Below are 25888 nucleotides of genomic sequence, written 5' to 3'. Positions count from 1 at the left end.
ATATAATACGGTCTAGAATACCAAATACTAATGTAAAATCGTTTACTCTTAGGTAAAAACAAAACATAATGAAAACGCGAACGTCGCTCACGTTTTCACTACTTTCGTACTATTTCGTTTATCTGTAAAGAATGTAGCATTTATTTGTGAGAATGAGCAATAATTTTTTGTTTGTATTTATATATATAAATATTAATATGATGTGTATGTAGGAAAAAAAATATGCAAGAGTGCTTCTGAAGCCTCTTCATAAGTATGTTTTATTTTTTTTTATTGTAAACCTATTAATTAAGAATATACACTTTATTTGTTCATAATTCGTTCTGTTGTTATTGAATTGCACTTATTTTATATATTATATATATATATATATTATTATTTTTTTTTATTTTAATTTTATTTATAATTGAATAAATAAAATCGAATGTATTTTTGAAACACGTTCACGCAGTGTCTTATAAGAAAAAAAAACAAACAAACAAAAGTAAACGTAATTTGACGATGCTTAAGAAGCTTACAAAATTATTGTAGATTGTAAGTTGTTTTTTTTAATTGTATATTGTTTGATCTTTCAAACGTGGAATAAACCAAAGCTTCATAAAAAGAAAAACGAAAGCACATATATATTAAGTGATGTAAACCGTATCTATTTTTTTTCTATGTCGGAGCAATCAACGAGTTACTTTGTAGAATTTGTAGAATTTTTCGATTGTACTTTTTTTTCTGTCATTTTGGAAGTTGGTAGTTGTACGATAATTAGAGAAAAAAAACAAGAATATATTGTAATAAGTAATTTAAAAGGAAAAAAACACGTAAAATAAACTTGTGCTGAATATATATTATATAAATCATTATTATTATTATTATACTGAACATATAAATATATTATAATAATATGGAAGATTTGAAAAAAAAAAATAATATATTTTATCTATGGTGGATTATTACCATCCGTTTGCCATATTTTTTTTTAATATTATTAATATCGATTAGTTTTCGTCTCAAAAAATAAAATATTAACAGGGACGTTTTTATTTGTATCATTCCTTCCTCTCCTCACTATGTTATCATTTAAAGATGAAACTATACTAATTTTGTTCAATTCCGTACATCTATCTATATATAGATATAATTATTTGTATTATTATTTGTTTTTTTTTTGTTTAAATATTATTTTTGAAATAAATAAATTATGCTCAAAGTGAACACGCCATCTCGTTTAGTTTTTTTTTCTTTCCATTCAATCCTCCTTCCTGGGTTTCTTTGGATTCACCACGAAATAATTCCTGTGCACTTCAGCTTTGATGTTACAGGTCAACTCGATTAGTTCATCCAGAATCTGAAAATTAAAGAAATTATGTATCAAATATTTTTTTGTTTGGTTCGCATTAGAAATATTATGAACTTTATCTTTGTTGTTCTCGACCATCTCCTCCATCTTCAGCATGTGTATTTCCGTGTTTTCCTCGATCCTCTGCATCACGCCTTCCCTTGATCCCAAATGTCTGGCCTCGAACTCCTTAAAAATTTTGTCTCTTTCACCTCTGTACTTCTCGATGTCTGCGTGCGCCTCTTCTCTTGCTTGTCTAATCCTTCTCGCCTTTCCTTTAAACGTTACAAAAAATTGTTTTTTTCTTCTTCTTATATATTCTATAGAAGAGTTTCACTACCGGTGTTCCGTCAACATCTTGATCGTTACATTTGCCATATGAAAAATATTTGAATTAATCCGCCCACGCTCATCACACATATTGTGAGTTATATCATCACGTGAAAAAGGTTGGAAGGCACTGTTCTACATTATTAGTAACTTATATATTAGTTATACAGCAATTCCTCGCTTTGACAGACAAAGTGACATGCTTACAATTCCACATTTAATGATTACCAGGCGCATCTACACAGTTGCTGATCTTAATTGTAATCAAAATGAGTAAACCGTATATATCTTGACTAACAAAAATACGTAAGTAACTTCTTTGTGACAAACAATTTCTCAATTAGATTTCTGTATTACCAGGCGCATCCACATTAATTAATAACAATGTGCACGATAATCTAAAATGAAGAGGCTACAAGATAACGCATTTTGAATTTTTGCCAATAAACAATTATTATTGAATATGAAGAGAAAATACAGTAAACCCTCCTATAACGTAGTTTACATTTAACACAACAAACATTGTGACAGTCCTCATTAACTTAAGTAGTCTACAAGCAGATACAGCTCCATTTTTTTGTTTTTAAAACCGGATGTTAGACAAAATTTATGTAATTCTTATGTAATTATTGAGACTAGACTTAAAACATAAAAATGAATATGAATTATTTTAATTATTTGATTAAAAACATAAAAATGATCACATAAATCATTTCTGTTCCATGAATAGAAAAAAAAATGAAAACTGAAATTAGTTGTAAGGTTTTAGATTAGTAAAGTTTTTTAGTTAATATACAAAATCCATCGAATTTTACACAAAACACGTCTAGCTTATTTCTTTCACTAGCTTTCATTAAGTTTTTGGACAAATATTATCAAGATTGTATCGAAATTATGATGAAAAAGCGGCGAAGAAGAAAAAAGAATTATAGTTTGTTTTGAAAAAATCAATTTATAAATATCTTCAAGAACCTAAAGATGTGAATTTAGAAGGTACACAGAGAAGAACGAATAATTTGGTTTATTATTTAATGCTCTAAAGACAATTAAACCTAGCTTTCTGGCAAGTGAGAGTTTTTTCTATTTCTGTAAATTTTGTATATGCAATAGATCGATAGAAAATAAGATGTAAAAATACCTTTTCTCTATTTTTCTGTGAAAATTCGAAGACCGCCCTAACTGGTTAAAACAGACTAAAGGTATATAACATAAAAATAAATTAGTCATTAATTTAATTGTAAATAATAATATTTTTTGTAACAAATTACCAAAATATAAACTTAACAATGTTATGTTGTTATATTAACAAAAATAAAACTAAATTAAACTGCTGCAAAGGGCAGTTCCATTGTACTTTTTTCATTCTTTCATACAAAAATCTAATAATGCTTTCTGTAATTTACATATAATTAGTAGTGTCTTCTCATTATACTTAAATAATCTAAAATTTATAAATTAAGTAAATAGATTTTTATGGATTATCGTTGTTTGTACAGATCGTTTCTCATCTTACCAAAATTTAACTATATGACATTTTATTTCTTATTCATTATAACAAATCAACTTAACTCATTTATACGCACTTCTGTGTTTATACTTTTATACGAATACGAATTTTTTATAACGATGTTTCCACAAAACACGCATTATCAATTAATCGCATTATAGATTGTTTGATTGTGTACATTTAACATGTTAAACTAATCTATTAATAATTTGTTATATTTGGTTTTAAGTGTGAAATGTCCGATTTCGAACTGAAAGTTTGGATTATAATATATGAAACAAGAAGCAGTATAATTAATCAAAATATGCGACTAAACCAGGGTTTCCCAAACTATGTTAATAAGTGTACCTATTAACGTTAATAGTTAATAGATGTACCATGAAAAATTGAAATGAAATAATTACTAAATAAATAATTAATGTTTTTTCCACATTTCCGTGGATATTTCAGAGTTTACAAAGTGTTCCGTTACAGGAAAAGTTTGGGAAAGACTGGACTGGACTTCCAACTTGTTGGAAAATAAAAATAAATCCTTACAAGAAGTGGTCTAAAGTCTGGAAACAATGGTAGTCAGTTTGTGCAAGATCTGAGGAATACGGTAAATACTGAGCAACGCTAAAAATAGAAGGAAACTTTTGAGCTTTAAGTAGAAAGAAGTTTTCAATCACTCCAATTTATTATTTTCTAAATTATTGCAAAATATTAAAAATTTTAAAATTTGATAACTTTAAAAGACGATAATGGCAAAATAAATTTTGAATATGAAATCAACTAAACTAAATAAATGATTATACTTTGATATTGGTGAAGGTTAAATATAATAATACAACTTCAAAACTACTTATACAATGTAATTTCACCACTTGAAATAAATAACATTAATATTTTGTAATGAGTGTGTTCCTCGATCTCGCATTCAGTCTAAGTAAATTGAATGAACGAGTGTCATGCGCATAATTTAAATTACCTAAATTGAAACCAATTTTAATGAATTGAGAAGACCTCTCCGGTCAACGCAGATGAAAATCGAAAAAGTCAAGATCAACAAAAAAAATAAATACGTATGATAGAAAAATGGAGCAAATTTATTTTGCAATTGGGCGACAACCGGTATTATTTTGATAAACAAAAACGAGGAAACACCTCAGTTCTATTTTCGTCGCTTGATAGAGAGAAGCCAAGGAATGCTCTTGAATCAAAAAATACAAAAAGAATGTAAAAATAAAAAAATGTCGCGTAAAAATAAACATAAAGTAATTTAAATGTAAGGAGGAAAGAAAATGTGTGAATTGTCTTGTCTTACTCTTTCTAGCCTCTGCAACTTTTTCGGCTGCTCTCTTCTCCGCAACCAGAAGCTGCTGGATCCCCTGCGTTTGGCTCGCCATCCTCTGACCAACTGACAGAATTTCAAGTGGAAAACACACAATTAGTCTCGACGATTCGCTGCAATATTGCCGCGGATCGACCAACGACGAAAACCCGACTCTCAGAGCGAGATTATAAATAGTTTACGTTCACTTCTTCTTTTTATGTCCCCTGTCTTTTCAATCTCATAATGCACTCACTTCTGCTATTACTATCAGCACAACAATAAGAAACTAATACAGTGGAACCTCGCTTAACGAAAAATTAGTCTAAAATGGATATTACATTAGTTTATATTAGCTTTAAAAGTGATTTACTGTCATAATTATGTGGTTCATATTGTAATACTCGATTTTCATCGAGAAAATTATAAACATATTTAGATTTGTGTTTGTAGCATTCGTTGATTTCCTACAATTAACTGTCAAAATTTTAAAAAAGAAATGAATAACTCGATAGATATGCACAGTATAACACAATCATTGAATAACCCAACAAAAGCTAATAGATTCGTGGCATTCGTGAATTTGCTACAATCAGCTGTTAAAGTTAAAATCACGAATTATTAAGGCTCGAAAAAAGCAGTAACTTTACATATTATTGTATATATCAGGAACCATTCATAGTAAATATTTCAAGGAATAATTGAATTAAAGATGGAACTATATACATAACAAAACACATGTATAGTCAACACCCATCATCAAACATTGCTTAACTTATACTTAGAAGAAATGATTTGAAAATATAAATGTACTTATTTTTTTTATATGAAAATAGTATAAACTCTAATATACTCTGCATAGAACATGCTAAACACTTTATGTTTTGAAAATTGTTATGTAAAAGATATGATTGTAATATTAAATAAACTTACTCATGTTGCTAGTAATTGGATATAACAACGAGGCAACTTTTCTAAACTGTCACAATGACGTATATATTACAAATAATTAAAAACTTTTGTTTGATTTAAATTTATAAATCTACTTTTATTCGTTATATTAGAAACACAGAAGATTTCGAATTTCGATTGAATGAAGATATGATTAATAAATTTAAATAATACATGTATGTTTGTTTGATTTCAAATAGTTTTCATATAATTTAAATGCACTTCACTGATCTCCCGATTTTATTGAACTAAATTTAAGAAATATTCAATTAAATTTAATATATTTACAAAGAATTGGGTTTTACATCTATTTAGTTATTTTCTTAGAATATTTATACAATAGTATTTGTTTATTCAAAATAAATAAATGTAAGAATAGCCACTTTATGTAATTATAAAATTCATTAATTTAATTAAAATGTATTAAAATAATATTATAGGCAATACAACATACAACTAACATAAAACTTTAATAGCTTGTTTAAATGTATGAAACTTAAACCATTTTAGATTTATTTTATATTATATTGAATATATTATTATTAAAACATTTGTGTGCCGGTAATATAAGTAGTTTAAAATAAAATAGAAAAATTATTCATTTTTTTTACGTATATTGGATTATATTTAAAATTGATCAATAAATATATATATTATATAAAATATTGAAATAATGTTAAATAATTGTAATTAAATATATTATTTTTGAATTGGAAAATAGACTTAATAGAATATATGCAACTTCTTATACTTTATCGGTTAAAAAGGAAACTACTAGTTGAAAATTTGATTGTACTTCAGTTGTCACTGCTTCCATGTGAGGTTTGTAGGTTATATTTTTCTAACCTTTGAATCTAGTGTTCCTTGTTTTGTTTGTTAATTCCTTCAAAATGGTTAAAAAGAGTAATTGGAAGTCAGTAACTATCGATGCAACTGGTAACTTTGAGGGACTTCTGGGCATAGAAGAATGCACAGACTATAATATTTCCAGTTTCTCCAAGAAAAAGGTAAATTTAAAGTAAATATTGTATTAGTTCATAACTTATTTATTGTGATTTACAACAGTACAAAAAGAGGACAAGAGAAGAGGATTCAGACGGTGTTCCAAAGAAGAAAATTAAGAACAACAATGCAGAGAATTCCAATGACGAAAACAATAAAATTGAAGAGGAAGCAGAGAAAGAAATTATGAAGGGAAAGAAAACAATGCAGCAGAATTTAAAGAAAGACAAGAAAAAGAATAATAAGAAAGTAATTGAACCTTTGGATAGTAAGAATTTAGAAGAATCTAAAGGGGAAAACTCTGAAAATGAGAGTGAAAAAGAAATATCTAATTCCAAGAAAAATGCAAAGAAAGGCAATAAAAAGAAGAAGAAGAAGAGGGGTAAGAAAGGGAAGAAGCCTGTAAAAGTTGATAATAAAGAAGATGACGATCAGGAAACTTTGGAGAAAGAGGACATTGTTAAAGAGGAGGTGAACATGGATTTGTGGAATATTGTGCCACTTCCTCAACCTGTTCTTGATGTTTTGGCATCTAAAAAATTCACTCAACCCACTGAAATCCAAACGTTAACTTTGCCTGCTGCCATTTTAGGTAATTTTGTCAAACATTTGTTTATTTATGTAATCAAGTATTTAATTTAAATTATGTAGGTTACAGAGATATATTAGGAGCAGCAGAAACTGGAAGTGGAAAGACACTGGCATTTGGCCTTCCCATTATAAGTGGTATTTTGAGAATGAAGAAAAAACTTGCTGAAGAAGAATCAGAAAGTGATAATGGTATGGAAGAAGATGAAAATGAGATAGAATTAGAAGAGAATGATGATAGTGAAGCAGAGTCAGATGAAAATGAAGCAGAATCTGAAATTGAAGATAGTGAAAGAGAATCTGAAAATGAAGAATGTGAAGTAGAATCTGCAAATGAGGAATGTGAAGCAGAATCTGAGGACAATGAAGATTATGAAGCAGAATCTGATGATAATGAAGAAAGTGAAGCTGATGAGAATGAAAGTGAAGAAGAAGAGGTTGAAAATGAAGATTCTGAAGAAACAACTAATGGTTTGTTTTAATTCGTAATTTGCTATAAATTTAATTTATTTTAATTAATTTCTCTATTTTAGGTATAGGATGTGTGAAAGTTATAGATGACATCGACATTCCTGGTATTCAATTGCCGAAGAAGAAACGCAAGAATCCATTATATGCATTGATTCTAACGCCAACCAGGGAATTGGCAGTGCAGATTAAGAATCATTTGCTTCCAATTGCAAAGAGCGTGGGTACGTATTCTAATTACATTTTGTAATCGAACGAAGAAATTATTTTTGAATTCAATTTAGGCATTCAACTCGGTGTAGTGATTGGTGGAATGGCAGCAGTGAAACAAGAGAGGGTGTTGAGCAAAGGACCGGAAATTGTTATTGCAACGCCCGGACGTCTTTGGGAAACGATCCAACAGAACAACGAGCATTTAATGAACTTGGATGAAATCAAGTTCTTAGCAATCGACGAGACCGATCGTATGTTAGAGAAGGGTCACTTCCAGGAGCTACACGATATTCTTCTAAAAATCAATGGCGATGGCAGTAATAAGCAGACGAGACAGAACTTTGTCTTTTCTGCTACCCTTACCTTGATCCACGAGCTTCCTTCGCACATCAAGAAGAAGAACAAATGGAGCGCAAAGAAGACAGTGGAGATGACACCAGCGCAAAAATTGAAGAAGGTCGTCGATCAATTGGGAATCACCAATCCGAAAATTGTCGATATCACCAAAGGCACAGGAACATCGAGTACTCTAACTGAGTGCAAGATTTCCTGCACGATAGATGAGAAAGATTACTATATGTACTATTTCTTGAAGAGGCATCCGGGAAGGACGTTGGTCTTTTGCAATTCTATTGGATGTGTTAAGAGGTTGCACACTTTATTCGAAATGCTCGGATGCAAACCGTTATCTTTGCACGCGTCCATGCAGCAAACACAAAGACTGAAAAATTTGGATAGGTAATATTTTATTTTTAATTACAATTTTAAATATCTTTCTGTTTGTTTAATCGATTGAAATAACTCCCTATATATGTTTGTAGGTTCAGAGATACCGAAAATAGTGTATTGATAGCAACGGATGTTGCTGCAAGAGGATTGGACATTCCTTCAGTGCAACACGTTATTCATTACCAAACGCCTAGAACGAGCGAGAGCTATGTGCATAGATCCGGTAGAACTGCGAGGGCTTCGAAAGAAGGCATAACGATTCTTTTAGTCGAAATCACCGAAGTCCATCATTACATTAATCTGTGCAAGACGCTGGGAAAAACCGAAGATATTCCTATCTTTCCTGTAGAGAGGAAATATTTCGAAGCGGTGAAGGAGCGTGTTAATCTTGCGCGAAACCTCGACAAATTAGACTTGAAAGTGAGGAAGAGCACGGCCGAAGTGGGCTGGTTCGAGAAGGCAGCAAAAGAGATGGATATGATCATCGATGATAAAGCGATGAAGTACGATCTGATGGATTCGAACAAGTTGAAGAAGGAATGCAACGGTATGAGAAAGAATTTGAGCTCTTTGTTGAACCGACCACTCTTTCCCGACGAGTATCGACTGAGCGAGGTGCAGCAAGGCTTACAAATCAAAGCAGTCCTTCAGAATCAGATGTACACGAGGAGCGCAATCGACGTGATGAAAGATGCGATAGTCAACAAAAAGTTGAAGGATCAGAGGAAAATCCCCAAATCTATGTTCAAGAAGGCGAAGAAGGAGCACGAGGTGATCCTTCCGAAGCAACTGCTCAAGAAGACCGAGGACAAGGGAAGCAAAAAAGGAAAAAATAACAGAAACAGAAAGAAGAATAAAAATTGAGTAATTTATTACAATTACATTTGTTGAGATAACAGTACTTCGTTTCACTTTTAAATATAATAATATATGTATATATATTTCAAGAATACAAGCCAACGTAATAAATTGATTTTTATTGTACAATATGATATGACTACAGTATTTAATTTTTTTTTTTCACCAAATTTTCGACATTTATTTTTAAGAACAATAATATTATTTACAATTTAAGATATCTTTTCGGTCAATTAAAATATAATAAAAAAAAAGAAGTAGTAACAATTGAATTAAATCGAGATGTCCTGTTTTTCTACGATGCAACACATTGCGATATATGCGCATAAATGTTTGTTTGCTTCAACACATAGAATGAGCAAAAATAATAATAATAAAAGAAAGTAGACGAGTACTATGAAGTATCAATGATTTGACGGAACGGCATTTAGTACATTGAGTATATAGAATAGTATAAACACCGCCAACATATAAAGCACTATGTAGCCAAGGTAAAAACACAGGTGTGTACGATGATGTAAATAACATAGTGGCCAATTTTGCTTGTGTTTTGTTTTGGCTCCTGTGAGGTGGACTGTGGATAGAAATTCGTTTGTGGAATCTCGAGAAGCGACTCAAAGAAAATAATAATCGAAAATAAAAACTATAGCCATGCGTTTCACACACTTTGCGACTTCGGACTTTTAACAATAAGAAAAGAAATGAATTTCTGTTGTTGCTGTTGCTTCAACGGTAAACAAAATAATAACGTATCCTATAGGAAGGAAAATTTGGCAACTTTTTTATTGCTGGAATAAAAAAGAGCCAAATTTTTTATTCTATAGGTGAGAGAGAGAGACAGACAAGACAAGAAAAAGACGGAGATAGAGAAACAGAGAGAGAGTTCTAATTAGGATTAGTCAACGAAACAAAGTAAAACGAAAATTCAATTATAACAAAACATCTAAATTTTCCTTTCCAAAAAAAATAAATTATAAATAAAATGAAAAATTATAAACGTTCCGATCTATAAACAAAATAATAAATCTAATCATCACCAACATCAGTTAAAATCGCGTATTGGTTTGTTGTGATTATTACTTTTCATGCATTTCCAATTAATTAGTGTGATCGATCCACAACGAACCAACAATGCAAACAGCATGCCCAAGTGTTTCAAAAGAAATGCGTTTTAAAAATATTTACATTTTGTTTGTTTTATTGATGGCACAGGAGTCAACGATGTGTAGAAATTAAGCATCGTCCAATTGCGAAACGCAACTCGATAAGAAAAGCAAATTGATTGATTGATCGTATATGAAAATCGTAAGCAAAACGATAATAAATAGCAAATTGTTTGTGTGGTTTCGGTTCGAAAGGAGCTTTCGTTTTACTTGCGAGATCAACGTGCAACTTTTTAAACATGCAAATGCGTGCATCGTTGAGCAATTAAAACATTGCACTTGAGTGTTATGTAACGAGTTTAAAAAAAATACATTAAATGAAAAACAACTATCGGAAGAAACATAAAATGAAGACACATTTTGCATTCATTTTTCGTCCTCCGATGTTTTGAGTGTTAGCAACTAATTCGAATTAGTGGTGATATGAAGAAACATTATTATTGTTGTTGTTGTAATAAGGCTTAATCTACGAACATGCATTAAAATCGAATAATGAGAAATCAAGAGTACCCTTTTCAATAATGAGCGATTAATTAGTGTATAAATAGTATTGCCTTTTTTTTTTTGTTCATCCTTCTCCTATACAAACATGTAATTTTTTCCCAGAAGAAAAAAAAACTTTTGCAAATATTACTTCGTCCATTTAAACCTAAATCACTAGTATTGGTGTGATAATAATACAACATTATTATTATTTTTTTCTCTCGCTAACAATAAACTTTCTTGACGACTCAACATTAATATATAGATATATAATATATCATTAATATATGTATATATAAATATAAAATAGCGTGTCCCTTCGGATAACATTCCGACCACCTCGTTCTGCTCATCTTCCTCTATTACGTAAGTTTTACAATGCGTACAAGCAGATAGCGAATTCGGTTAATTTTGGCAGTTCGATCGTTTTTATTCATTATTTATTTTTGTTTTTTTTCTTGTCCAAAAGAGTTTTCCAAACATTGGAATCGATTCAGGCAGTACGGAATGTTATCTCCGGGTGAGCACAATAGAAGCTCTCGTAATGAAATCAATCATTTCTTTTATTATTTCCAAGATGGACTATGATTTTTTTGGTTGTTGTAAAATACTTAATATTAAATAATGTAAGCCTGTTCGGGTTTTCAAGCTGGAGGGTAAGATAATAATTATTTAGAGATATAATTTAAAGAGTTGGATGGCCTTGAATAGAGAAGAAAAGAGAATATAGTTCGTCTTGGAGACGTTTCCAAGGAATGTTTTTTTGTGTGTGTGTGTCATAATCTAACTATTTTTTGTTGTTGCAGCAAGTATTCAAGAGTAGAGGAATGTAGCTTTTTTCCAAGTGATTAAATTCGTGTTTGGGATTTGCGGATGGTGAAAAGTTATTTTTTGTTTTGTTTTGTTTTGAGTGTGTGTTTTCCTCCTCGAAGAAAAAAGGACCTATAAAAAAATGCTTTAATCATCCACTACTGGAAGCTTTTGTATCGTGTTAATTAAAGCATTTTCATGATCTACGTTCTACGTTCTCTTCGTTTCATCATTAATTATTGTTTGTTTTAGTATGTTTTAGTATCTACTGTAGCTTCAAACTGAACTGGTCTACCTATTCATCATGCACACTCGTAGCAGATAAGCGAGGAACGGTGCGACGGGAATCAGGATGGACGGCCTTAGGTTTGGTGATCTATTACACATGTCCTCCTCACAGAAGCACATGTGACCAGTGCCGCTACTTTCCATCATGCACACATGATCTACCATAAATAAGTTTATCTGTAATTGAGATGTGCACGTTCTTCGGACGACTTCGTACGCTGAAAAACAACAAACATTGATATTAGTCTTTAAGAACATAACATTGATAGTCCTTCAAAAACATAACTAGATGCAAAATTTTAACATTAACACGTAACTTAATTTTGAAATGATATAGAGAGAAAAAAACATATTACTAAAGAAACAATATAATAAATTAGTTACTACAATTGAAAATTTTGCATCTAAAATTTAGATGTTAAATTAATGTAAAAATTAAACAAGAAAAACAGTAACGATAAAGGATTTTTAAAGGATTTATAGCACCTGAAAAGTTAATAAATGGTTAGTTTTAATTTATATATTGCAGTAAGTTCAAACTTATTAGAAACTGCACATTAATAAAATACAGAATGTCATGACAAAAACATTACCATTTCGATTTGCAGTCAAATTTTTTTTATTAAGTAAACCTTAGTGTTTATTTAAAAATCATATATTACAAATTAAACCATTCTATAAACAAGAAATCCCATATAATCCGATCACGAAGAATATAAAAAAGCTCATTAAGTTGTAAACAAATAAATAGATCTAAAATAATATAAATTTTATAATAAATTTTAAACATATTTACTTAATTTGAGAAAAAAAAAACAGTTTTTTAATTATTTATGTTTCACATGCTCAATATTGGTGGATGCGCCAGGTTTACTTTAATGGATATAAATGACGTTTAGTAACTGCAGTTCAATTCTGGCTAAATGAGCTTAAGCTCACATATACGCCACCCCTTAAATAACACCATGTAATGCATCTACATTTAAATAAATAAATTTTTGACTTGACTTGACTTGCAGTTCAATTGAACCATGTCAGCTATTACGTGTCGATTTGTCGTAAAATATAGGGTGAAGTAAACAGTTTCATGAGCGTTTTCCGTTAGCCATTTGATAACGAATTAAAAAAAGTTCTTTGACAATTTCCAAAATGGAGGCAAAAAAAAGAGAAAATTTGATACATTCTTCAGTACCACTACGACCAAGGAGAGAAGCGGAGCAGGCGGCCAAAAGAATGTATGTTGTTTATGGACCCAATAGCAATAGCTACACGCATGAGACACGCTCTGGTAGGCCAACCGTCGAAAATATAGGAGAGGAAATAAGTTGAATATAATAAAAATTTGTGACTCTTCCTGATTTCTAAGAATTGTTGTAAAAATTAAAGTAACTAAATTTTATGAGTTGCTGTTCGAAAATTTACTTACTAGTCTTTTTATAGTTTCATCTTTTTGTCAACAACCTTCAATATTTTTAAAATTCAATAATTAATAATGGTAAATCTCTATTTTTTCGTAATTTTTAGCACGAGTTGAACAGTCTTCACATTTTCATCTATTTTTCAACAACCATGAAAGATAATGGGTGAAGTTAAAAGTTCTGAGCGTTTTCCTTAGATGAGCGTTTTTCCTTAGTGAGCCATATTTAACGATGTATATGTCGCATCTTGTCATTTTATACTGCGACAGTTTTGTGTTTAGTGAATCCAGTTGTTTGTTAGAGCGTTCCAAAATGGAAAAAAGGGGAAAATTCGATACATTCTTCAACACTACTACGACCTAGGGGCAGGCGACGAAGCAGGCGGGCAAAAAAAAATGTGTTGTTTATGGACCCAATAAAGTATCGAGTGCAACAGCAAAGCGTTGGTTCCAACGCTTCCGTTCTGGTAACATGGACGTCGAAGATGAGACACGCTCTGGTAGGTCAGTCGTCGAAAATGTTGATAAAATCATGGAAATCGAGTCGAAATGCAAGCTTTTATTCCATTGCCCAGGAACTGAAGATTAGCCAGAAAACTATTTGCATAAGGTTTGTCTAAAGAAGAAGCTCGATGTACGAGACAACACGCTCAGAACTTATTATTTCACCCAATATGTTTAATTAAAAAAGGAACATGTAACTAACTAGAAATCTCCAACATTATGAAACAAAATTGTAAATTTGTTAAACTTGCCAAAAAAATGCTCATTTTACGTTAATTTTGTATAATTTATATAAAGGGTGTCCCAAAATTAAAGATAGATTTGAATTAAATAGAAAACAGAGTTTTTAGTCTTCAAGTTGTGATTTTTTATTGAATCATAAAATACATAGGTTAGTGTTATTTATGGAATAATACATCTGGCAAATGGCGTCCACAGCTTTGCTGGCACATACGCACTCTTTTATCGAAATTTTCCAAGACCATTTTGCATAAATGTGGCTGAATATCGTTGATGCATAAAAAGAAATCTAATGGTGTTAAATCACAAGATCTAGGGGGCCAATTCTGATCACCGAAACGAGAGAGTACACGACTAGGAAATGTCTCATCCAGTAATTGATTTTTTCACGGGCTGTATGGCACGTGGCTTCATCTTATTGAAAAAAAAGTGTGTCGCGATATCGAGTAACAGTCACTGCTCATCACCAGCCTCATTTTCAAAAAAGTATGGTCCATTGATACCTCCGCCCAAAATCCGCACCAAACAGTAAGACGCTGAGGATGCATTTGTTTTTCGACAATCACATGTGGGTTCTCCGGCAATTTTGGCGATTAACAAAGCCATTAAGGTGAAAATGTGCTTCATCGCTTAGGATGATTTTGCTGGAAAATTCAACATCCACTTGTTGATGCTCAATAATTCATTCAACGCCCAATTTTTACTAACGCTAACCTCTCAGCTGCCAAATTGTTTATTTTTTGGGGTTGCCAACATTTTACTGCACAAATGGCAGCAAATTCAAATCTATCGTTCATTTTGGGACACCCTATATATCCGCACAAATTATTTCTTATTTTCGTTACTAATAGATTGTCTATTATTATTAGACACTCTGACTTGTATTGATTTTTTTTTGTTATGAAATTAAATTTCAATCTTCTATTTTATTTCCTTTAAATTCATACTGTGAACATATGATTGTTACATTGGATATGTGTACCAACTTAAATAATGTAACTAGATTATTATCCCGTATAATTCGTAAAATTATTAGAAGTTTTTCAAGCAAATATTGCTTAACCTCCGGCGGAATTAATTCAAAAACATTTAATTTGTGTCATACAATACTTGCATTTTGACTGTCAATTAAGTTCTGTTCACTTTTATATTTATACTAAAAGTTGGCAGCAATTAATTATCGTAATTAAATGAATATTTAATAAATAATCTAGTTTCATGATGGATGCGTTGGCATGGTAATGAATAACAACAAAATAGTTAACAAACTAAAAATGTCACTGCCGTTGGTTGGACTTGTGTCCCATCGCACCAAGATTAAAAGCTTGTACAAGAGGGTTCTTCGGAACCTGGAGGCTTTCTACGTGCACAAAGAGGTGTACCGTTACTACGCCGTGCTGATGCGGCAACGCTTCGATAATAACGTGGATATCCGTGACATGAGGGTAGCGAAGAAGCTGATGCAGGAGGCGGAGGAGGAGCTGTTCAGAAAGACCCATTGGAATCCGAAAACTTACCCATTTTCACCAGGCGGTTGCTCCTACCAGAGGGAGGTCGTGCCTTCGGATTGGGTTTTGGACTTTTGGCATCCCTTGGAGAAGGCCGCATACCCCGAGTACTTTGCGAGACGGGAGAAACGGAAGAAGGAGTTCGTGTTGATGTGGAAGGAGAGGTACCAACTGGAGGATTAGTATCGGACTTACGTGTTTTTGCGTGCCGGACCATCTTCACGCAGCATCCGTTGCAGGTGGTGAGCGGCGGCTGATCTTTTGGGAGAAGGGTGTAGTTGAACGGGTCCTTGCATCTTATGTCCGTCCAACTGTCGCATTCGTAGCAGAAGATTTGCCGCGCTAAAATAATGCACAATAAAAGTTATTAGACTTGCGAAAAGCGTATTCGTTCGGTGGATTACTTTGCATGCGCTACTAATTCAACACTAAACATTATTCATACATACACACAAAAAATAAACATGAATGTAAACAGAATGAAAAGTAATGACATTTACTACTGTTTGAAACAAATGAACGCCAACTTGGATACTCAGAGAACGTTTGTCATGGATTTCATCGAAATATAAACACGTAAGTATATAAAATCTACTTAACATCTCATTCAAATTACTTGAAGAAAAAACTATATTATATTTTCAACGTTTCCTTTTTTTAAGAAAATTCGACATATTTAATTTTCATATTTCATAAATATCTACTAAATTTTAAGAAATTGTTGCTAATATTTCAATTATTGTTATATTATTCATTATTTTGTTTATTAATTGTTTTAATTTATGTTTTGAAGATAAAATGATTTTTCAGTAACAATCAATTTCGAAATTTATGAATAAATAGTATTAAGATTTGGTCCAGAAATTAATATAATATTATAATATTGTTTCTTTTAGTTTAAAAAGTTTTTAAATGTTCGATTCTCATGTAATTTAATTCGTAAACGCATCTTTATTGATCATTAAATCTGCACACGAGTTAATGCGTTTCTTCGCCAAATCAACATACAATAGATGGAGTCGATAAATCTTTAGTAAACATAAATAGTCTATTTCTATCTAATAAATGAACAAATCCAGTTCCTCTTTACTTTTTTTTAAATTTTATATTTACATTAAAAAGAGAAAACATAATTTTGATACATTCTTTCTATGAATGCTAAATTTTGATTTTTTTAAATTTGAAACTTATAAATGTATTTAAAGAATATTTGGTTCCAATTTTTCAATTCTTTTTAAATATATTTTTGCACAAATTATTTGCTTTAATAATTATGTGTAATATAACAAGAAAACTTCGATCGTTTGGTAGAATAAATATTTATAATAAATAAAAATATTTGTAATATATACAGTGGAACCTTGCTTAACGAACGGCGTATCGCATAACGAGTGACGATGTGAAGAGAAGTCCCGGATTGCGCGCCTGCTTCATCATTTTTAAAACTTGTGTACACATATTATGTGTATTTTTGAATATGTTTCACTATCCGGAAATTTTCGATCGGATTAAACTCGTTAAGCGAGGTTTCACTGTACAATGAATTTCATTCAAGTTATTATTCACAATGTCGAAATATCTTAAAAAATACAATGCGTTTAGATAATGTATCTCATTCACAACTAAACATGCATTTACTACGATAAATTAAACTTAAATTGTCTATATGAATCGATGATGTAAATCCTGAGATCGAACTTCTACGATACATATGAAGTAGATTAATTCAATCCTACTTAACATTGATATCCACAATGAAACATTCTGTTTACATTTAAGACACGTTGCACAACTAAAAAAAAACGTTGGTAGGAAATAAGCGGAATGCTGCGTTAGATAAGTTATTTATTTTCGGATGAGCAACAAATGAATGCTTCCACTGCTTTCCCCGATAATTCATATCCATCGTTTCCGGAACCGAAATGTTTCGTAAACGTGCATTCTCGATGATGATGTAATGTGGATGAGAATATGCAACTCGATAAGTGCCCGAAAATCATAAACTCGTGTATGAACGATAAGCGTGTTTGATGTATCGAGAAAAAGCGTGAACGAAAAAGCATGATGTGTGCTATTAATAAAGGCCAATAACAAAATGTTTACATGCAGCTAAAGCCGTGCTAAAAACCGTATGTGTATTTATTTGCAATTTTAAGATGCGGAAGAGGAAACGTTTCCCAGAATTCAATTTAGACCTTTGATATTTCCGTGCAAACAAAACGAAATAGGTGCAACAGCAAACGAAACTTTTGTAGTTTTACGTGTAAACATGTTACGCTTTGATCTACTTTGTCTTTTCAATTCTAAACCAATGAATTTCCAATAGCTTTTTTGTTGTTTTTTCTTTTACATTTACATTTTGTTATTAATTAATGAACATTTTCGTTTATCATTTGGAAAAGTAACGAGTTGTGCTGCGATCTTCCGTGATGCATTCTGATATGTGTGTGTATCGCTAAATTAAGAGCAATGAAAATAAATGCCATCAATTCTAAAAGCGTGCCGCTCCTCCGGTCGAGTACGGTAATTAAAGGACCGCCGCATTCGGAATGAGGTTGCAAGATTTTCCGCATTTTCCGCTACCGATTTTCATCTGCGCAATGTATTTTCAATTTGGAAATACTTTGGCAGCGGAAAAGCGAAAGATAGAAAAACAAAAATATATATTAGAAAAATAAAAAAAAACGTGCCGCCGTCCAAAATACTTTCGCCGCCTTTCAAATATAGATGTTCAATAGAATTTATATATATATACAACAAGAAGAAATATGGGCGATTTAATATGGTTACGTGAATGTAAATATGCACTGTGTAGCGTACTTTGTTATGAGATTTATGTGCCGCTGTGCATTGTGGAAAGGCCGTCCTCTCTGTCTGCGACTATTTTTACCAACTTTTGTCCGCATGGTTTCGCCGCGAACAATTTATTTTCGGTGAGGCACGGACATAAGATCAATGCCATCAACCATTCAATCCCAAAAAGAAGGTGTTGAATATCTCGTGCATTTAGATTTTGAAGGATCATCTTTGATACTAAACTATACAATTTAAATCGTTTATTTTTACGATTGTAAAAGCTTTACTGATAAATACACTAGGTCCTCTTTTTATGCGGTTTTTATTTCAAGAAGAATTTTTTTTAAATAACTATTTTAGGCCATTTTGACACGTTTTGACACAAATTGGCAAACCTTTTCATCGAAAAATAAAATTATGAATAAACATTTCAGAAAGAATATAGTAAGACTATTTATTTTTCTGAAATTTAATAAACCCCTTTTTTATGCGGTTTTTATGTTACCCTCGTTTTAACGGTGATGATATATCATTAGTATCAATATAATTTCTATACAATTTCTTTATCTTATGTTATAAACAATTTGTAATAATCAATAATTTCTTTCAATGAGTCTAGAAAAAGTGACATTTATTTATATAACTTCGATATGTGCTTGTGACACGTACACCAACTAAAGATAAAATTCCAATCATCGCAATATTTAAGTTGACATAATATTCGTGTACTTACAATAATGTTTTTTTTATTATATTTGTTGTTAATATATTTATTGTAAACAAAATAATAACGCTTTTGCTTGCCAACCTAATTATTGACTTATGTTATTTGGTGTCAATAATGCTTATTATTTATAGAAGCAGTAACGTTGCTTCAAACTTTTGGTTGCCAACTTAATGATGCATCTTGGCAAAATAGAGCTATTTACAATTACTTGCATTTCGTGCAAACTATACTTGACAAGTTACTTGGCAACTATGATTTCTTTAATTAAAAATACTTATTTGTTTGAATTTTGATATTCATTATATGATATTGGATGAATAAAATCTTGTAACCGTTGGATCGTAAATCATAAGTGGAAAATGACATATTTTTGGCAAATCATTTTATTGGTCCTGGCTGGCTGGCGCTGTTCGAAGCAATTTGAAAATATATCAAAAAATATATTTCGTAAATGTTGAATTTTCCATCTTTTTTTTTTCAGCACTCCTTTATTATTAGTAACGTCAAAAGTGATATTTTTAAATTCATTTTTTTTTGTGTAAACATTTCAGCTCTGCTCGGATCTACTTTTTCGGAAGACATGATACCGCATATATTAAGAACACTTACATTAATTCAATAGCAAATAATTAAATAAGTTATAATATTATGAAACTTGTGAAAGTAACCATAAGTAACTAAATATAGCGATATATGCTATTTAAATTGACACTGTTGCCAATTGTCACAGTGAAAACATGAACTACAAGTTACTCTTCGATGCACATGTCACAATTACTTTACACGTTGAAAAATATAAGAAGCACGACAAGTTTCGAGTAATAACCTCTACAGTAGTTTTCAATTTTATAAAAACGTTTCTCAAAATAATAATACTAAAAGCATTTGCTTTTAAGCAGTCATTCAATTGACATAACCCAAATGACATTAGTCCAATTAGTTTAAGTGGTAAATATAGTAATGTACGAACATATTCATAACGTTTTCAAATAGAAGTGCTTTCAGTTCAGCTCTTTAAACGAATTTCGTAATTATTTTGCGTTTCAGCCAACAAAAGTTCGAAAGGTAATTGGTGCATCGTCTATATCTTATCATGAAACATGAATTCGTGCGATGCGATAAGCCAAGACGCATAACACATGCATTTCTCTTTGAATGAAAAACAAAAAAAAAATAAAGCAAAGCGCTGCGATGATTGAGGTTTCACTAATTGAATCTGCTAGCAATCCAATAACTTCCATTCAATAAATAAGTTATCTAATACAGTGTACGTGTTGTCTATATGTGCATAATGCATCGGAACAGTGTATGTTACGTAAACGTTCGTCAGGCTGTCTGTCTGTCCTCGCATAAAAAGGTTTCATCTCACCAAAGTACTTGGAATATAATTATCAGATGCAAACCATAAATATATAGAAATGTATTATATGTTACGTAAGCTTAACAGTGGCATACAGGGTGTCTCCTATAAATAAATAGAAACGTCTGTAAAACTATGATCGATTATTATTTGTATTTTTATTATTTAGACAAAGTTGCTTTTTTCTAATCCAATATCTTTATTTTGTAAAACATTAATAATAATTTAAGTTTTTATATAGATACTTTAATTATCTATTACTTTAAAATTTATGACAATTATTTAAGTTTTGATGAAGATACTTTAATTATAGATGAAAGTAAATTCACGTTCCTAGGTTGTATAGGAAATTTAATTTAGAATTTTTATGGACACCCTGTATAAATAAGCGCAATTGCACTTGGTGAAAAACCATTAAAATGTTTAAATTTAATGATTCCTCACCGCAGTTTTTGTTAATCAAAATATAATAAAAGTAAAGTGAGCGTGGATTAAAGAAAGAAAGAAATAACACATAATAATGTACAACTTACTTTGGCATTCCGCATATGTTAATGTAATTATTGCTAACAATATTATCGCTGAAATTTGAAGCAAAAAAATACAGATTATTAATTATTAGCCTTTGGTTACGGTTCACACAGAAATCAACGAAGAAACAACAAAATTAACGGAGTGGTGAGATATATAGAGAGAAAGAAAAAAAAAACATTAAAAAAAAGAAGACTGTTAGAGTTTTGAAATAGTTTGGGTTTCGAATCTCGAATGGTGTTAATGAACAAGAGAAAGAAAAAAAACTAAATAAATAAAAAAAGAAAACCAACCAAAACTTTTGCGGGAAGACTCACTTTTTCGACACCTCGCCTCAGCGTAAAACAAAACTAACAAAATTACTGAAAGTAACAAGAAAACAAAAGAAAAAAACGATTTGCAGTCGAAGCTATAATTTGTTCTATTATTAATTAATTTTTATTTTTTTTTTCGGTTCTTCACTCACGGTGTTAATTTAGTGAAATGAGGCTGGAAAAAGAAATTTCTGTATATATTCGATTAAAAATGATTTTTTTTTGTGTTTAAATGAATTTAAACTTGACTAAACTAATTTTTGTTTTTGTTTTAAGTGATTGAATAATTCGAAATAATATGGGGTATTAAAGAAAGAAAAGAAAATGAATACTTTACCTAAGGATGTTATAATTAATCTAATCATGTTTAGTCTATTAATCTATTCGGATATAATTTATATTTTTACGTTTTTCCCTGCGTTTTCTTTACCCGTTTTTTTTTTTTATTATTTTCTTATCTTTAATTTTTTGATTGGAAATATGTATAAACCGTATTGCTGTATCGATGTCGAAATCGTTCTGCAAAGATAGTCTAGTCTGCGTGTCTATCCATCTATTTGATCTAACTGTAAACTATCTGTGTCTTCCTGTGATTGTGGCTATTATTATCTCTATATTTTTGCTTTTGAACTGGAGGCTGAAGATGTCATTCGACGATTCTCCTTTCTTTCCTTTTTTATTTATATTTATACTGGTTAGCACTAGTTTTTTTTGTTGGCGTATTATTATGAAACCGGTATCATTGTTGTTGCAGTCGATTTAGTTCACACCCACTTAACATTAACGAAAACATTGTTTATTATTAAATTGCGAGAGAGATGTCCCCGTCGTTCCGAAATCGATTATAACGTGTATCTGCATCCAATTTCGTTATTTGTTCCTTTCGTTATTCCAATCTCAATGAACTCCAACTGCTTTCCGGGATTCAACCAAATCCGAATTGTCCGATGTTTTTGTCGCTGCTGTAGCTCCACTATTTCTGGTTTATTTCTTCTTCTGCTGCTGGTGTTGAAATCCAAAGATACCGCGATGATATGTTGAGGATTCGATTCGCGCGATTCGTGTGTAGATGTATGTGTGAATGTTGTATCTGTGTGTTATATGTGCTGAGGATCAATTGTTATCACTGTTTTAGCTGCGGCACTGCTGCTACATCTGAGTATATTGATCTATTTTCCGTCCTCGTCGGTTCTCGACTCGCTCGAGTTCCGCATTATTTTTGCCGCCCCCACCGTGCGGTAAACGCCGCTACGAGCACGCGTGCCGCGCATCCACACATTTTCGACAACATTCAAAACAGTTATACGCTATTTTACAAACATATTATACGCATTAAAACAATAATTATTCAATAAAAATATGTTTATACATCATTTAGAAATTGACAAAAATATATTGAAATTTTATTGAATAATGTCAAAAATATATGACATAACACTGCAATCTCCATCCACTTATGTCCACAAAAAGGAAATCTTATTAAATAATATAGATAAATCTAAAAGGAACTTCTAAGTGAAAATCATTTTCAAATATTTATATTACTCTGTTCATATAGGACATTAATTGTTTTTATCAATGGAATTTATAATATCCATTTACAATTTCCTTACAGACTTTTATGAAAATTTATTTCATTTTTTCGTAATTTTTCAGAAGTATATCTACTTCAATAATATTTATGAAAAAGACTTTCAAAATTTAAAAAAAATGTGTAAAATTTGTATTGAAATAATAATATAAATAGTAACTATATTAGTATATAAATAAATGTTGTCTTATTCTGACATTCTTACGAATATAAAATAGGTATTTAAATCTTGATTTTATGTAGCTATAATAATGAGAGTGTACTATAGTCATAGCATTGGTATGCAACATCTTAATCAATAAGTTCGTACAACAACTTTTGGGCAATATTCGACTTTGTTAAACAACATAGTCTCCTTCAAGAGTGATACATGCATTCCAACGCTTCTCTAACATTTCGATACCTTTTTTGTAGAACGATTTATCTTTGGCCTCAAAATACGCTTCAGTTTCGGCTTTTACCCTTTGTTGTCCACTCAGCTGACGACCGATTTGACTCTGGGGTGGTGGATTCAGGTTTCATTCATTGTTACATACCGCATGAAATCCTTTTTATTTCACTTGAACAGCTCCAAACAGTATATTGCTATGAAGATGATAGCACATGCACACGCTCTTTGGATACTGCAGATGGGCGACGATGAAGCACGAGGCGGAATCAAATCTCGGAGAAGTGTTGGAACCGGAGAAGTTTGTTGGCGAGATGCTGAAGAGCCAAGAGAAGTGGGACATCATCACAAGTTAAGTTTTATCTATTAAGAAAATGACGAGCGAAGGATGGAGAGAGAAAGGGAAGAAAGTGATAGTGGACACACGTAGAAGCGAAGAGCTTGCTCAGACAATCTGCAATGCAGAGACGTGTAAAAACACCGGACCTGGATGCTGATGAAGAAGGGGAAAGGTAAGGTAGTGAGGTAAGAATACCACAGTACCACGACACCTCTTGTGGTCCCTATGTAAGGTTTCCTCTCGTCTACAAAAAAGGGTGTCAGCAATCTCAGGCAACTTCAATTTACGATCGGACAAAACCATTTTGGGAACTTTTTTTTATGTTTTCTGCAATAATTGACGAGTTTAGAGTGAGTGAGGTCAAATGTTGGATCCTCAAGTCACTAAATTTCGGGTTCAACTTGATGAATCAATTTACGTAATTCACTGCATGTTATCCTACTTTGGTGCAGTGAAGAATATGTTTACACAGGGAAATAAAATGAATGTTTTCAAAAAGAAGTTGGTTGTTAGAGATAGTCATGCACAAGAGGAAGATATAAAAATGTTTCCACTTTTAGAAAAACTTTTGAAATATCTGCTGATATCAATCGGAACATTATATTCAACATATTTTAATAATTATTTCCCTGAAAATGAAGATTTTTGAAAGATACAAATCGTGCATATTTGATCGGTGCGAGAAAGAAAAGTTGATCGAGTCAAGTCTTCTTATGTCACTCTTTTGTCCAAAAATTGTAAATTTGAACATTAAATCTAAATAAAATTCTATCTACATTGGTTTTTATTTCTGGCTGTCGCTTGTCCGCGGAGTATTTATCCTCTTTTCGCCAAGCCGCGGATGTTAAAAGGATGCAGAATACTGGTTTAAACTTTTCAAAAACTTACATTCTTCTATTATTTGAAATAATAAGTAATGTTAAAACTATTATAAAAACACGATTACATGATATTTTGTATCATCAGAATAGGGACAGCACTTAAACTATGACATTACAAATTGATTTTTTTCTTTCCTTTATTTAATTCAAATATCCAACAAAAAATGACTTCATTCTCAAAGAAGTAGGGCCTATAACCCTTTGTGATGTCACTCCACACCATACTGTACACTTGAGCGAGTGCAAATGGCGCTGGTGAATAACTCTGGGGTTTGAAGTACCCCAAAATCGCATATTTTGCTTATTCACATATCCATTAAGATGGAAATGAGCTTCATCACTCATAATTGGATGGTTAAGAAACTCGTTATTTTCTGCGCACAACACCAGGAAGCGTGTTGCCCAAATTAGTCGTTGCTGATATTCAACTGTTAAAAGTTGTTGGGCCAATTGGACCTTATATGGATGCATGTGTAAATGCCAAGGTAAAATCCGCCGAAGTGATTTTCTAGACATGTCCAGAATGTCTTCGCGTCGATGTTTCTGGATGTTCTTCAACACTGTACTGTACACGATCAATGTTCACCTGGTTCTGCACTATTCTCGGTCTTCCTGTTCGTGGCAAGTTTGACACTGAACATTGTTGTCGGAAAAGTAAAATTAAACGATTAATTGCGATTTGGCTAGGTGCATCTCTGGTGTTGAAATAACAATAAACTAAATATTTATTCAATTTTTACACACAGGCGTGACTTTTGGTCCACCCTGTAGTATATACAGGATGGGTACACGATTGGATACAGATTCGTCAGTGCATCGACCACTTTTACTTCATAATAAAAATAATCTTCCTATCAAATACGAATATATTCTTTTATAAAAGTTGTATTGTACAATCTTCTATAATTTATAAGAGCAATAGCTCTTCCAAATACTGACTTATTATATCTACCATTATATTAACTTGCTTTATGGTACCGTCTTGACTATAAAATCCAAATTGGTGATTTGGTATTAGCTCGTTGTTGTTTATGATAATTCTCAGCCTCTTCATTAGTCATTTTCAAATACTTTTGCTATTATTAGAAACCTGGATTTCCTGGCTTAAAATAATTTGAGTTATTTTCCATTGAAAGGGAAAATGTCCAGTTCTTATAATTGCTTTAAAGATAATTGTTAGGAACATGATTGCTTTCCTTGGTAATTCTCTTAAGATTTTCCCTCTGATTACATCATTTAATGGTATTGATATCGCTATAACT

At 31.4% G+C, this 25888-nt stretch overlaps 3 protein-coding genes and 1 pseudogene across 6 annotated transcripts; 2 read left to right on the top strand and 2 right to left on the bottom strand.

The window, feature by feature from the left end:
• Positions 1 to 1009: 1009 nt before the first annotated feature.
• Positions 1010 to 4668, bottom strand: LOC108563882 (V-type proton ATPase subunit G-like). Its single transcript, XM_017922689.1, has 3 exons — positions 4471 to 4668; positions 1406 to 1605; positions 1010 to 1339 (listed from the first exon to the last, which is right to left on the bottom strand). Exons 1-3 carry the CDS (start codon positions 4550 to 4552, stop codon positions 1241 to 1243), a joined length of 381 nt encoding a protein of 126 aa, XP_017778178.1. The 5' UTR covers positions 4553 to 4668; the 3' UTR covers positions 1010 to 1240.
• Positions 4669 to 6233: 1565 nt separating this feature from the next.
• LOC108563881 (ATP-dependent RNA helicase DDX24) lies at positions 6234 to 9401 on the top strand. Its single transcript, XM_017922688.1, has 6 exons — positions 6234 to 6434; positions 6493 to 7021; positions 7081 to 7488; positions 7551 to 7709; positions 7770 to 8436; positions 8520 to 9401. Exons 1-6 carry the CDS (start codon positions 6318 to 6320, stop codon positions 9289 to 9291), a joined length of 2652 nt encoding a protein of 883 aa, XP_017778177.1. The 5' UTR covers positions 6234 to 6317; the 3' UTR covers positions 9292 to 9401.
• Positions 9402 to 11687: 2286 nt separating this feature from the next.
• On the bottom strand, positions 11688 to 22639 carry LOC108563877 (protein quiver). 4 transcript variants are annotated; one of them, XM_017922680.1, is made up of 5 exons: positions 21764 to 22639; positions 21406 to 21474; positions 21115 to 21162; positions 15894 to 16040; positions 11688 to 12247 (listed from the first exon to the last, which is right to left on the bottom strand). In XM_017922680.1, the coding sequence occupies exons 1-5, from the start codon at positions 21789 to 21791 to the stop codon at positions 12033 to 12035; spliced, it is 507 nt and encodes a 168-aa protein (XP_017778169.1). In that variant the 5' UTR covers positions 21792 to 22639; the 3' UTR covers positions 11688 to 12032. The 4 variants fall into 4 exon arrangements, with proteins under 4 accessions (XP_017778169.1, XP_017778170.1, XP_017778172.1 ...); XM_017922681.1 differs by lacking the exon at positions 21115 to 21162; XM_017922683.1 differs by lacking the exon at positions 21115 to 21162 and having other exon boundaries at positions 21430 to 21474; positions 21764 to 22638.
• LOC108563878 lies at positions 15263 to 15886 on the top strand (annotated as a pseudogene).
• Positions 22640 to 25888: the final 3249 nt, after the last annotated feature.

Source organism: Nicrophorus vespilloides, unplaced genomic scaffold (genome assembly GCF_001412225.1).
Source record: "Nicrophorus vespilloides isolate i.1.1-1 unplaced genomic scaffold, Nicve_v1.0, whole genome shotgun sequence".
NCBI classification, from domain to species: Eukaryota; Metazoa; Arthropoda; class Insecta; order Coleoptera; family Silphidae; genus Nicrophorus; species Nicrophorus vespilloides.
The sequence above is the reverse complement of the archived record's forward strand: the minus strand, read 5'-3'. Positions and strand labels throughout refer to the sequence as shown.

Coding starts and splice junctions, on each gene's coding strand:
- LOC108563882 (XM_017922689.1), bottom strand. CDS start 4,552: ATGGCGAGCCAAACGCAGGGGATCCAGCAGCTTCTGGTTGCGGAGAAG. Junction 1,606..4,470: donor AGTTGCAGAGGCTAGAAAGA/GTAAGACAAGAC, acceptor TAACGTTTAAAG/GAAAGGCGAGAAGGATTAGA. Junction 1,340..1,405: donor TCGAGAACAACAAAGATAAA/GTTCATAATATT, acceptor TTTAATTTTCAG/ATTCTGGATGAACTAATCGA.
- LOC108563881 (XM_017922688.1), top strand. CDS start 6,318: ATGGTTAAAAAGAGTAATTGGAAGTCAGTAACTATCGATGCAACTGGT. Junction 6,435..6,492: donor CCAGTTTCTCCAAGAAAAAG/GTAAATTTAAAG, acceptor GATTTACAACAG/TACAAAAAGAGGACAAGAGA. Junction 7,022..7,080: donor TTTGCCTGCTGCCATTTTAG/GTAATTTTGTCA, acceptor TAAATTATGTAG/GTTACAGAGATATATTAGGA.
- LOC108563877 (XM_017922680.1), bottom strand. CDS start 21,791: ATGATTAGATTAATTATAACATCCTTAG. Junction 21,163..21,405: donor GTCTTCCCGCAAAAGTTTTG/GTTGGTTTTCTT, acceptor TTCAAATTTCAG/CGATAATATTGTTAGCAATA. Junction 16,041..21,114: donor AACATATGCGGAATGCCAAA/GTAAGTTGTACA, acceptor GCATTATTTTAG/CGCGGCAAATCTTCTGCTAC.